At 40.7% G+C, this 13,914-nt stretch overlaps 1 protein-coding gene across 3 annotated transcripts in view; it reads left to right on the top strand.

Moving 5' to 3' along the window:
• Window positions 1-13,914, top strand: part of znf385b (zinc finger protein 385B) — a 210,200-nt gene that overhangs the window by 184,861 nt on the left and 11,425 nt on the right. For all 3 annotated transcript variants that reach the window (XM_017469946.3, XM_047156209.2, XM_047156207.2), the window contains one exon: window positions 5,892-6,075. In XM_017469946.3, coding sequence (XP_017325435.1) covers window positions 5,892-6,075 — 184 coding nt within the window. The remainder of the gene's footprint in view (window positions 1-5,891; window positions 6,076-13,914) is intronic.

Raw genomic sequence — 13,914 nt, 5'->3', positions numbered from 1 at the left:
TCGCAAAATCCTGGAGCGACCGAGAAATATTTTTCAGGAAATTTCATGCGAGTTTCATGCTAATTTCATCCCCAGTCATCTTGGACTTCTTTACGCTCGTTCCTTGCTCAGGTTTGAGACGGCTAAGTATGCTCAAGTCTGATTCAATATACGGTATGTACTTCACCTGGATGTTACAGACTTAAAGCTAAAACTCTACTAAAATCAACAACGACCCTGATGCTTATACTGAAGATCTTTCCAATACACAGCACTGCTGGAGTCTATAGTATACAGCTGTACAAGAGTAATGATTTATAATCTCGCTGTCTGGTGTTACCAAGTTGAACATGGCTTCCATTTTGAGCCCGGGTTCCTCTCAAGGCTTCTTCCTCATGTCGTCTCAGAGAGTTTTTCCACTGTCGCCTCTGGCTTTCTAGTTAGGGATAAATCTATATCTATATCCACATATCTGCAAAGCTGCTTTGTGACAATGTCCATCGCTACAGTGCCCTCCACTAATATTGGCACCCTTGGTAAATATGAGCAAAGAAGGCTGTGAAAATTTGTCTTTATTGTTTAACCTTTTAATCTTTTGTTCAGGATCTGAAGAGATTCCGTATGGAGAAATGGTCTCAGCTCCCTTGCCATGTATTCTCCAATTTCACTGGGCATTATCTTGGCAAAGGGAGGTAGCACAAAGTATTGACTAAAAGGGTGCCAATAATTGTTGCACACCTATACTTAACGAAGATATTTTTGTTTTGATAAACCTGTGTTGTGTTTGCAATTGTTTGATATCCATGACAGCAGAGTATTTTTGTGAACCCTAACCCCTTTGTTCATATTTACCAAAGGTGCCAAAATTACAGTATATAAATAAAATGTAATTCAGTTGAATTATTTCTAGAATCCATCCATCCATTTTCTATACCGCTTATCCTACAGGGTCACGGGGAACACCCTGGACGGGGTGCCAATTCATCGCAGGGCACAATCACACACTCATTCATACACTACGGACACGTTGGCCATGCCAATCAGACTACCATGCATGTCTTTGGACTGGGGGAGGAAACCGGAGTACCCGGAGGAAACCCCCACAGCACGGGGAGAACATGCAAACTCCGCACACACAGGGCCACGGTAGGAATCGAACCCCCGACCCTGGAGGTGTGAGGCGACCGTGCTAACTTTTAAGCCACCTTGTGCCCAATTATTTCTAAAATGATTTATCTATTTAGGATGACATGGAGATGTATTATCAGTCATTTGAGAATAGTTTAAATCTGTTTTTCTTTTGAAACTATATAGGGGGGGAACTGGGTCTGTCACACAGAACCGTTTGCTGACAGCTCATACTTTTCCTCATGATTAAAGTGAAACAATAAAAGACTAAATCCGTATTAGACATTATTCATCAGGGATGATTTGAGCACCAGGAATAACATATCAACTGTTTCCTGTCTAATTCATTCAACTTTCATACAACATCAAAATGAGCTGGGATTTGAGCCTAACTGATGTCTCAGCGTTTTCCTTTGTCAAATCAAGCTACTGCCCAGCTCATTTACATACCATTTGCAAAAGGTACTTCCTGATTTCCTACATATGCCCATCTATATGAAACACACATGGAATATATAGAATTACAACTTGATTATGCTAAATTATACAAGAATAGAATTTTGATATGAGAAAAGGGTCTCGTGGATAAAAGTACAAATTCAAACAGAAAATAACGGGAAGATAGAAGGAAAGTAGAAGGAAATTTAGGCAATTACGGAAATAGAAGGTGCTGAAATGGAGACGAAGTGAACCACTTGTATGTTAATCTTAATCATTAACACGATCTTCATTTTGTGTTAAAAACCTGAGTCGACTTTTTCATTTCAATCTCTTTCATCCACGTGTTGGTCTATTTTCACGTTGGTTAACAGTTTCCTGTATTTCCCACAATGCCATTCAGCTACCTGCTGATCGTGGTGCTTCTGGGAATTAGCTCAGTGATGCAGTGGCACTTTAGTCTGTCAAGCTTTGTCACCTCCTCATCTGTACACTCTGTTCAAACAGATCAGCTTACCATGTTTCACCTTTCATGCTAATAACGCCATCAACACCATTGTGCTCCTGTCTCAGATCTGGTAGATCGCTAATTAGCTGTGAAAAAAAAAGTTTCCTTTACATCCTAAGCACAATACATCCACCAAGGAATGGCTCAAAAAGAAGAAATGGAGGTTTATGGAATGTTCTAGTCAAAGCCCGGATTTGAATCCCAGTGAAATGTTGTGGAGGGATTTGAAATGCGCAGTACATGCAAGAAAACCCTCAAACATCTAACAACTGAAAGAATATTGCATCAAAGAGTGGTCAAAAATTCCAGCAAACCAGGTGGACAACTATGCAAAACGCCTACAAGAAATGATTTCTTCTAATGGGGGAAATACTAGCTTCTGAGACCAAGGGTGTACTTACTTTTTCCACAGAAGCATATCACATCTATTGATATTTCCGTTGAATAAATGATTGAAAAAGCTAATGTTCAGCTAAATATTCAGCATTTGAATTTATTTGTGATGTCACAGTCCATAGTAGTGGTTAATGGGTCATATGAAAGAAGACACTCATGGCTATAAGAATTAGCATTTTTTCATAAGTATTTCATTTTTATCCATCAAAAAAGCTTTAGTTGTGCTGTCAGTTATATCTCTCTACCAGTGTTATTGTGGAGAGGTGTGAATTGTTTGCCCTGTAGGGGGCTCACACACCTCCTCTTTCCCATCGCCTGCTCAGCAGCAGCTAAAAACAGAGTCACGATACTCTACACACAGAAACCCAACAGTGTCCCGACTCATCTTATACCAGACTTAAATAAAATAATTCATTTGGTTGTACTGATTGAAAATGTCTAAGTCGCTTTACATTCAGCAGGCGGAATGGTGAGGGGAAATACCGGAAAGAAGAGGACTAATCCTGCATGCCATAGACCGCAATTCCCAGAACACTCTCACCTTCATTCTAATCACGTACACCTGCATCCAATCACAGCCACAGTATTCAAGGACTTTCCATTCACTCACTCTTTGCGAAGTAATTGCTCAGTTTCACGTTATCACAGTATCATTCTGTCATTTCCAAGCATTTTATCCTGTATTGCTGTTCTGGTTTTTTGAGTTTGTTCATTCCCTGGTTTTTGTACTATGGTTACTCTACTCTACGATATCCTGTTTGCTGATTGTTTGTCCTTTTTGCCTGCCTTGACTTTGAAACTGTCTTAAATGTTGGATTTGTTTGCTGGACTTTATATATTAAAACTGCGTTTGAATCCGTGTCCGCCTCTCTGTTATGACAGAACGTGACCAATTACTTCGCCCTGCACCATGGATGCAGCAGGAAGGCGCAAGTGGCATAGCACCAGGATAGCCATGCCAGCGCTTAATTCAGTCCTTTTTTCCCCAGTGGACTTTTATGTATCCCCTAGATCTGTATGCTGGCTTTTCAGTTTACCCGCAATGTTTTCTGTTACAAAGCCATATTTTGCTATCCTGTTGGACCCCAAACCCGACGAGAAGGGGTTCGCCAGCCCGCCAGTGGGCGGAGCTTCTTATCACCACTGGATATAGTGGACTAAGTACCAGAGGCCGATTGTTGTTCTGGTTTTTTGACTTTGTTCATTCCCTGGTTTTTGTACTTTGGTTATTCTACGATATCCTGTTCACTGATCGCCCGGCCCTTTTGCCCGCCTTGACTTTGAATCTGCCTTACATATTGGATTTGTTGCTGGACTTTATATATTAAAACTGCTTAAGTGCATTTGCATCAGTCTCCACCTCTCCGTTATAACAGAACGGGAAAAACAGAAACCCATTTAATCCTAATAATATGCATTTAATTGTTTTCAGATCCATCCATCCATCTTCTATACCACTTTATCCTTTTCAGGGTCATGGGGAAACCTGGAGTCTATCCCAGGCAGCATTGGGCACAAGGCGGGGTACATGCTGGACAGGGTGCCAATCCATCGCAGGGCACAATCACATACATACACTACGGACATGCCAATCAGCCTACTATGCATGTCTTTGGACTACCGGAGGAAACACGGGACGGGGAGAACATGCAAACTCCACACACACAGGGCCATGGTGGGAACGCGCTAACCACTAAGCCACCGTGTGCCCCTTGTTTTTCGATTTAGTTCTAAAATCAATTCTCAGAGTTCATTAATTAATCAATTGAATCTGTGAGACCAAAGCTACTTTAAATTCTGAATGCAAAAAGAGGAATTCTCTGTCAGTCACTGTGGGGTTTTTTTTTTTTGTTCACGGTTGCATCAGCAGCCCTCTCTGTCATCTTAAATGTTCGTCTTTACTCTTATAGACTCAGTGAGTGTGTGTATTGATTGTGAAAGTTATGCATCTTTCAACAGAAGCACATCCACGTCCTATCTGAAATAAACGCAGTTTTCTTTTTTATTACACTGCAGAATGTTGTAAATGTAGGGGAAAAGCAATGAAAGATAATGCGGGCCGAGTTGCTGCATTATTCTCATAACGGCCCCAATTTATCAGCTCTTGACAGGGGTTTCTCACAGTTTTGCAGCTTTGTAGCCTCTGACAGGTCGTAGAGCGAGAAATATGCTCGTTCCATCTCTTATACAGAAACCTGGGGATAAAATGCTGATTATGGCGGATTATAAAACTGCGGACTTGTATAACGCAGATAAGAATAGTCCGAGAATGACAAATTGTTAGGTAGGACTCTGAGGATGGCGAGGTTAATTACACAGAATCTTCAGATACTCCGTAAAGGAAACGAGAATCTCTCAGGGATTGTCTGAACACCGTGAGAAAGCTCCGAGCCGTGTAGTTAGAATAAGCTTCGGAGAGTGTCTGTATTTGAAGTCTTCAGAGACTTGGCGACTTTGATCTCGTGAAAACGAGAACGTGAGCCGTGTAAGTCCTAGCAGACTGCATCTCAAAAGGTTTCTAATCCTTTATAAATGCTCATTTTCCCTATAAATCCACAGCTGAAAGTGAACCAGACTCTAATATGAGCTCGTAAGACTGGCTTTCGGTGACTGTAGACTGTTCATGTCCGTTTAATCAGTTCTCATCGCTTTGTGACCATGTTCAGACGTCCACCCATATGTCTCCCAATTGTGCCGGATTGTAGAGATAAAAATCTCCATTTGTTTTTTTGACGAATTGAGATAGTTATGAAGGATTAGCATATTATTCAGATCTACACAGCAAAACAGCATATTATCCTCTGCTTATATTTATAGCACGTAAATACAGCCATTAAAACCAACTAATATGGTGGTAACTCTACGGTTAAGGTTCTGGGCTACTGGTTAGAAGGTCGTGAGTTCAAGCACCAGCAAGCTGCCACTGTTGGGCCCTGGAGCAAGACTTTTGACCCACCTGCTCAAGGGGAGCTGTATCATGACTGACCCTGAGCTCAGGCTACTGCTTCCTAACAAGCTGGGATATACAAAGAGAAGAATTTTCACAATCCTGTCCTTGTCAGGGTTGGCTCTATTGCTGTATTCGGTACATCCATCCATCCATTTTCCATACCGCTTATCCTACAGGGTCGCGGGGAACCTGGAGCCTATCCCAGGGAGCATGGGACACGAGGCAGGGTACACCCTGGACGGAGTGTATTCGGTTCACCTGTGTTCGATTATAATACACATACAAACACCTGTAATTTCCCAATTCTGATATTCATCTAGATATAATCACCATCACACTGTGTTTCAGTGGTTTTAGGATGAACCTCTGATCCTGGCATCTCATCCCAGATCGTGTGTGTCTGCGTGTGTGTGTGTGTGTGTGTGAGACATACGTGATGCCAGTTGTTGAAAATGAGCCTCATTTGCACGGTTCATTTGTTCTCCTTTGTAGAACCAAGCCGAGGCGCACTACAAAGGAAGTAAACATGCCAAGAAGCTCAAAGCACAAGAGTCCACCAAAACTAAACAGAAAGGCGGAGCTGGTTCGGACAACGGCGCCAAGCCAATCAGCACTGGTCCTTCCCCCGCCCCCGCCTCCTCTGCTATGGTCACTGACAGCACCTCTGACCAATCAGGTTAATCTCAACCTTTTGATCTCATCACCTGCTCTCTTCCTCTTCCTCTTTCTCACATTGGCCTGCACTGTGTGTGATCCTGCATGCTGAACATGTGTGTTGTTGGGTTGACTTGTTCTTCCCTTACTGTATATTTGTACACTATGTGTGTGTGTGTGTGTGTGTGTGTGTGTGTGTGTGTGTGTGTGTTTGTTTCCAATGTTGAAAATTTAGAGCTATTATTGAGCTTAGCAAATAACTGCTTCTTTGTCTAATGAGCAGCCCTTTAGCATGATTGTCTTTTCCATTGACGTTTCATGACGTTTAACGAAAGCATGAATTGTTGAGAATATTCTAAAGGACAAAAACCATTATGAGAAAAATAAATGATCATACACAATCCAAAATTCGCCAAATAATATAAAAGTCGTATAATTACCCAGCTGTTTTTGCTGGAAAAGTGCCACTTTCGGTAGTAAAGACAAAACTAAATGCATCCTCATCTTCATTCACTCACTCATCATGAAAAGGCGTTTTATCCCAGTCAGGGTGTCGATGGATCGCTGGAACACCAGGTACAAGACGGGAATAGACTCTGGATGGGACGTCAGTTTATCAAACACGTTCACGCACCCATAGGAACAGTAGCCGGTCCACCTACCAGCATGTTTTTTTAGGCGGGAGGTGGGACGAAACTGGAGAACCTGGAGGTCTTGTTTGCGTGTGAGCGTGAAGCATCACAGATGATGAACACACTTTCATCCTCTCTAGATACGGTTGGCTTTGCTTACTCTTCTTGTCCAATCAGAATATGCTGCTTCTTAAATGTGGATTTCTTTTCTCCTTACCTGTCTCGTCATTTAAGTCATTTGCACAGGAGTTCCTACATGAACTTGATTTGATTCACTGGCTTAAAGCAAACCCGGAACGACTATGATTATATAATGATGCTTGTTTCCTCCTATGGATGTCTCGATGCATTTCATCTCACGTTCACTACTTAAATAAACAAAAATAAGATGACTATTAAGAAAACATGTATAGTATAGACTTAAGTGTCGAGTTATAGACTAGCGCAGATATTCATCAGTAAATTGAAGGTGCTGTTGGAAACAAGAACATTTTATAATAGTACAACAGCTTCTGGGAGCAGACATATGGAAGAACGTGAAACATTCACACTTCATTTCCATGGTTGTGGGTGTAGCTAGTGGCTAAATTAAGCTTAAGGAGGTGGGGGGATCTCTCTCTGTGCCAGCAACATACTGTAGGAACAGTACTGTTCAATTTATGTTTTAGGTTCTCAACACTCTCAAATGATATTATAGAAAATGTGATTCCAACTAGATTCTGATCATCGGTTTCTGTCCTAAGGGCTTAATTTAGCTCTCGGGGCTTGTTGTTTTTCCGTTTTAGCACAAAATCATAGCAGAAGATCTTTTCATTCTTTTCTGGCAAAGATACACAATACACGAAAGTCCTTAAATGAACACGATTTCCTCTAACGAGCAAATGTCTATGCACAGCAGTTAGCATGAAATGAAATGAAAGCATTTCTCTGTTCTATAAAACAGCATGAAAGCTATATTAGCTCATTATTATTGTTATCATCTTGATTATACTGTGCTACGCTTAACATTTATCCAGGAAACTATAGTACTGGAGCTTAGCTACACTTGTACAGGTTCACGTGCTCCTCTCCGTTCCGTTGCGCACAACCCCCTGGGTATGACGTTAATGCCAGTGGAAATGTACCAGGTTTTATAGCATACTGTAAGAGCTTGCGCGTACACTCCTAGAATAAAGGAGTAATCCTGGAGTAATATTTCTCAGTGTAAAAAAGACAGCTAATATAATTAACCATGTTTGGAATCTGGGCCACAAATGGCTTAAATGCAACCAACCACATCGAATGTTAGTACAGATTTGGACAGATGTGACACAGCTGCAAGTTCTGTTCCATATGCCGGTTTGAGACCCGCATGAGTCGATTGCTGGCATTTGACGCCGGTATGTGGGCCAGATGAAGCTGTAAAATTTGGGGCATCAACAGTGTGTTTTCTGGGGCATAATAAATCTAACTTATAGTCTCGAATCTGATTGGTCAGATGGTGCGGCTATGTTTTCTAGAACGGCAGCTCTGACAGCCTCAAGCCGCTCATTGTAATACCTTATTGTTTCAATACTAGCAGCTCATTAGCTCTTAGGGAGACTCGGGCAGATTCTCTACATAATCTGAGGGTTTTCTGTAAGGAGATGTTGTAGTTACCATTTTTGGAAGGACTCTACCCAGTGTCAGGGTAACAGTCAGGGGTGTTCCTTTAAGCTTTCGGACACGGGAATATCTTTCGCGTCGGTTCTCCGTAACATCTTGTGTATTTCACCGAAAGGAACAGGGAGGCTGGTGATGGAGCAAGGTTTATAGCTGCTATAATGTAAATGATAACAATGACTAATGTAATATAAATGTAATAATAAATGGTTAGAAAGTAAGATGCATTGTTTAAAAAATAAATAAATAGTGACACAAATTGCTTCAGGACATTCTGGACCATGCTAAAATTAAAATCAACTTTGCAATGTTAATATTAACTCCACTATCACTCCATAGATTAGACATATGCACTATATACAAGGCAGGATGTTGCGGTGTATATATACATCTTCACTAAGAACAGTCACAGTAGGGTGCTCCAGGGATGAGGTATATCTGTAGGCCAACCCCCGGGTTGTCAGCATCACCCTGGTTCCCTCGACAAAAATTCAATAGGATTTTTTTCCATTGGCTTTCAGATTATTGCAGAAAATAAGCTCTGTGACCTACAATGGTTTATGATTCTTACACATTTTGTTCATCAAGATAGTCTTCACAAATGAACACAGCTGCGTTTTGAAGCCTAAATACATTCACCAGAAGTTAAAAAAAAAAGGTAAAGCTAGGCTATCAAGGAATTGAAAAATACTATAAATGGAAGTAAATCTACAATCTGGAACGTTTGAGTCGGAATAGTTTGCAAGAGCGCGAGTATAAATGCAACAACGCTGTCGTAGATGAGGTTTCCTGTTCGGCGTGACGATGTTTAATGTCTCTGAAGTCCCATTTAGCCACTTGTTAGCGATCGTCTTTTTCACGACGCGTAAAAGCTTGACAAAATCATGAGTTTGGTATTACTGATGAATTTTATGCCGTAGAATAAAACATGGAAAAAAATATCTTGAGCTTGTGTTAAACGCAGACCTTATTTCAGGCATTTAACCAAAAACCCGCTCACAAAAAAACCCAATTGACTTTGGGACGATGGAACCGGAAGTGCTCAAACTCATTTGATTTGGTGTTAGGTGTTGATTTGGTGTTAGGAATCATTCCTGCAGCACTTTATTTATTAGTCTCACAAGCTAGCTATAGTCTCATACGTTGCCATTTAACATGGCTAAGAACCACCTACCTCCACAGGACGAGGGTGTTTGGCTATCATTGCAACCAAATTACAATAGAGTTTTGTCAAAGCCTTTATTCATCTCTAGCTGCTTTAAACAGGACCTTCTAAAAATTGGATGCCATGATTTTTTATGAAGTCACTATATATTGGTCCGAATGACTAATTTGCTTCAAAAATTTGGTCTCCAAGTGCAATATTAGTGCACGTAAGTGTGACTAACCAGTCAGATTGTAGACTTCAAGATTCTGAAGCTTGTGGCCAGATAGGTGTACAAAAGGTAATCGACACTTTGTGTTCTGTAAGTGAAGTGTCTGAACTTGACTTCCACTAGTCCATCAGTTGTCATACATTGTATTTAGGAAGCTGTGTTTGCTAGCTAGCTAAGGATGTAGCAGCCAGAACAAAGTTTTCCAAGTTATTATCATCCCAAATCACATACTGCCAACGAAAATGATACCTTTCTATTGATTACCGTAGTTCCCATTGGTAATAAACCATTTTTGACATACCGTTTAAGCATGATGGCATGTGGTTGTCTGGAATTGATTCATAGCCTATTTCAAAGAATGCAAAAACGAGATCTCCGCCCCGTGCAGAGACACGCTCTTCAGAACTCCCACTTATTCATCCGCGGACAGATTGGGATGCTGTATGTTTATTACTCATTATTATGCAGCATCTCGGCACGAATCGAGCCAAATGAACGTCACGCTGGTCCACAGATGGCCCATGGGTCCTCGCTGTCATAGCAGCTTCTTAACACCAAGCTCCAGCTCTCTCCCAGAGGCCTGATGTTGTTGCTGTTCATCATCTCAGACCTTTAGGATACTGCACACAGGAAACCTTAGGGACAGAATCATGAAAATAGCTCCAGTTATTTACATAAGAGCTTTCTCCTTATGTAAGCTCTTAAAGCATGGCGTAGTGCTGTGCTGTCTGTAGACAAAGCTGTCAGAATGGTGCAACTTTTTTTCCCCCATCCTGATTCTGAGATGCACCATGACATTGTTACAGCTTACAGTATGTCTCATATAAACTGTGTATAGCAACAGATGGGATAATTGGATACCATATGACCTTCAGGCTTACGTAATAAACTGGTGACTTCCATAGAAAGGCTTTGGTTATTAAGTTCATTTCAAGTATTGTATCATATTAACACTTAATAGCCTCACTAGCAAGTTACAAAGCAACAGGTAACTCCATTCCTGTAGATATTTTCAATGGAGTTTGTCTCCAAGTAAAGACAAATAGAATAACAAATTACAAATGCAGCTTTGGTCAAAAAAAAAATTAAAAAATGAAGGCTAGCTAGCTTCACTGTCAATATGAAAGGGTATCACTTTATTATATGTTTTGTCCACTTTTGACCCTCTAGTCAACAAATAATCAACAAACCTTCTATCCATTATGAACAACCTGTCAGGTGACTGTCCAAATTGTCCATGGTGTGTGAATGTGGATGTGATTGTGCCCTGCTATAAGCTGGCCCCAATCAAGGGTACCCCCCCCCCCCCTCCTCCCCGTCTCATGTCCCGATTTCCCTGGGATAGGCTCCAGATTTCCCCGCATTCGTGCGTAGGATAAGTGCTACAGGAAATGACTGGATGGATGGAAAATGTTATACAGACAGTGGAGTCCAAAAGTCTAGTGAAAATGCTTCTATTTTGCATTCTTTTTTTGATTTAGAAAATGTAATAATTTGATCATTTAATTTATTACATTGTGTGCAATAACCATATTTACACGAATTCCATAGGTTCTTAGTATTTGGTATTTCCCCCTTTTGCTATAGTGACCGTGAATTTGAGCTGGCATGGAGTAGCTAGTGTAGTATTTACAGTAGTTTGTAAAACCTGATGATTATACACGTTATATCAAATCCATCAGCGTGTCTTCTAAACCTGTGCTTTAGTGGAATGGACTCAATAAGACTTAAGGAAACTTGACCATTAGTGCACAGCAGTTAACATGGTCAGTATCCCAAATTTGCTCAATAGAGACCTGGAAATAGTGCAGAATCTTAAATATTTCATATTCAAGATATTGAACATTTACTTTCTTTGTTTTAAATATTCAAAAAATTCTAAAACTTTGTTTATTTCCCAATTAAAAAAAAAAAACCCAGGTTTTCAGTGTGGTGTTAGACTTTTTTGTGGTGTTAGACAAAATGTATAAATCTGTATAGCCTAAACATTTGATCTAAGACCACTGTAGCCCATTAGTGACCAGAGTAACAGCTCCTATATATACCCCCCCCCCAACCCCGGAAAGCCTTGAAAGTTGCAATATATATATATATATATATATATATATATATATATATATATATATAAAACGAGTGAAAACCCTCTGTGTAGTCTTGGACAAAAATTTATTTATCAAGGTGTCTTTGGATGGTTTTCGCTTCCTAAAGAACTTCTAGTTGGAAGCTTTTGTGAAAAGGGGAAGGCTCCTTTTTTCTTTTTTTTTCTTTTTTTTTAAATTTTCTTCAAAGGCTAAGCGCCTGAATCTGAAGCTCACTTTTTAAAATAAAAAGAAAGAAAGAAAACATCATAGAAGTTCCCTATCAAGGATGGTTTCCATTTAGGAAGGGACGAATCATTAGCTGTCCAAAGGAACCCTTTTCTTTTCGGCAGAAAAGTAATTTTGCAATTTACTCTCTAATAGCACTGAAATAAGGGACAAATAAATAGGTGTTCTATCAAATTCCTAAGGACTGAAAATTAGGGTTTCATTATAGATGATTTCGCTGGTTTAGTGAAGCAGTTCCTGTAAGTTCCTGTAAGCTGAGATTTTCTCCTACAGTTGATATTATACACTGTTAGTATACACTGTAACACAAATACATGCCTTTATGTTTAAATAGAATGATCCGGATCAGCCTTTTCCAGTTTCAAAATAAAAAGTCAAGAACAGTTTCACAGTTCACACAGTATTCCCATTTTGTACGTACATTTTCTAGTTTTACAGCACTGCACTTGAACCCATTTCTCAAACTCCAGGGTGCTTCGACTGCCTGTCTAGGGCAAGCTGGCTTGCCTTATTTATTACAAGACAACGGCTAGAAACAGCTCTTTAGGAGATCTGAGTAATTAAAAGCACTTCGGACTCGGAGGTTCAGGGCCATGTTGCTATCTCGGATCAAGACGTACGCCCTGAACGATAAGAGAAGGTCCTGGCCCTCATGCTGTGCAGAATCTACCGCCATGAGAGTACTTTTTATGGGGTTTGTTATGGGGGCATTGTCACATCACTTTAGATGAATCCAGCCCTGAGAGCCATTTCATCATCAGGAAAGACTCAGAGCGAAAACCTCTAGCACTACTGCAGCGATAACTCTGATATAGAAACTGGAGCAACACCCCCAAGGAGCCTTACACAGCACCGTACAAGGCAATACGACACAGTACAACACAGCACCACACATCCCAGCTGACAAATACATAGTTGAGGAGTTAAGCATGAGTCAGTGCGATGTGCAATGTTCTGGGCACCTCTTGACTGTCTTATCTCTCTCTCTCTCTCTCTCGCTCTCTCACTCATATTCTCTCTCTCACACTTTGTCATTCCAACTAGCCATCGGTTAGACCAGCTGAAAATAAGTTTGATTGTGAGGCAGAGTCTAAAGTCGGTCCTAAAACGTATGTTGAGAGGAATTCAGTCGCACCACAGACCGCTAAGATACGTTGTAGTAAATAAAGTGATTGGAAATCAATTGTCGCACAAAATATCCATATTTCACCATCACCACCCAAATCATAAACACGATCCCACGTAAACAGGAAATATTACATCCATGATCAAGACATGTTGAGGCGCATAATGTTGGGCTTATTTCGGTTTACACCACCTAAGGTATAAATGGGTGAGTTCTCGAATCTGATTGGTCTGAAGGCGTGCATTATTTCTGTATACCAGCACTGCTCGGACTGCAGTTCAAGCTACACAAGTGTCAGGATATAATGGAATAATAATGATAATGAGTCTTTATCGATCACATGTACATTACAGCACAGTGAATTTTTTTTCTTCGCATACCCCGGCATGTCAGGAAGTTGGGGTCAGAGTGCAGGGTCAGCCATGATACAGCGCCCCTGGAGCTGAGAGGGTTAAGGGCCTTGCCCAAGGGCCCAACAGTGGCAGCTCAGCAGTCCTAGGATTTGAACTCAAGACCTTCCGATCAGTAATCCAACATCTTAACCACTGCCCTACCACTACCCTGGCCATGAGATTAGGATCTGCAGTCAGTGTTATAGATTTAACCAGCTTATGTGTCTGATTGATCTAAAGTAAATACTACAAACCTTTTAAAGTAGTGAAGTGATGCTTTATTTACTGTTCATGACTGACATGGCATCACGCGCTGAACTCAGGGATGAGAAGAACGTCCTGACTTTGAGTAGGAATTTCCAGATTT

Source organism: Ictalurus punctatus, chromosome 6, assembly GCF_001660625.3.
Source record: "Ictalurus punctatus breed USDA103 chromosome 6, Coco_2.0, whole genome shotgun sequence".
Classification (NCBI taxonomy): domain Eukaryota; kingdom Metazoa; phylum Chordata; class Actinopteri; order Siluriformes; family Ictaluridae; genus Ictalurus; species Ictalurus punctatus.
Note: the sequence above shows the minus strand (reverse complement) of the source record. Positions and strands in the feature narration are given on the sequence as shown.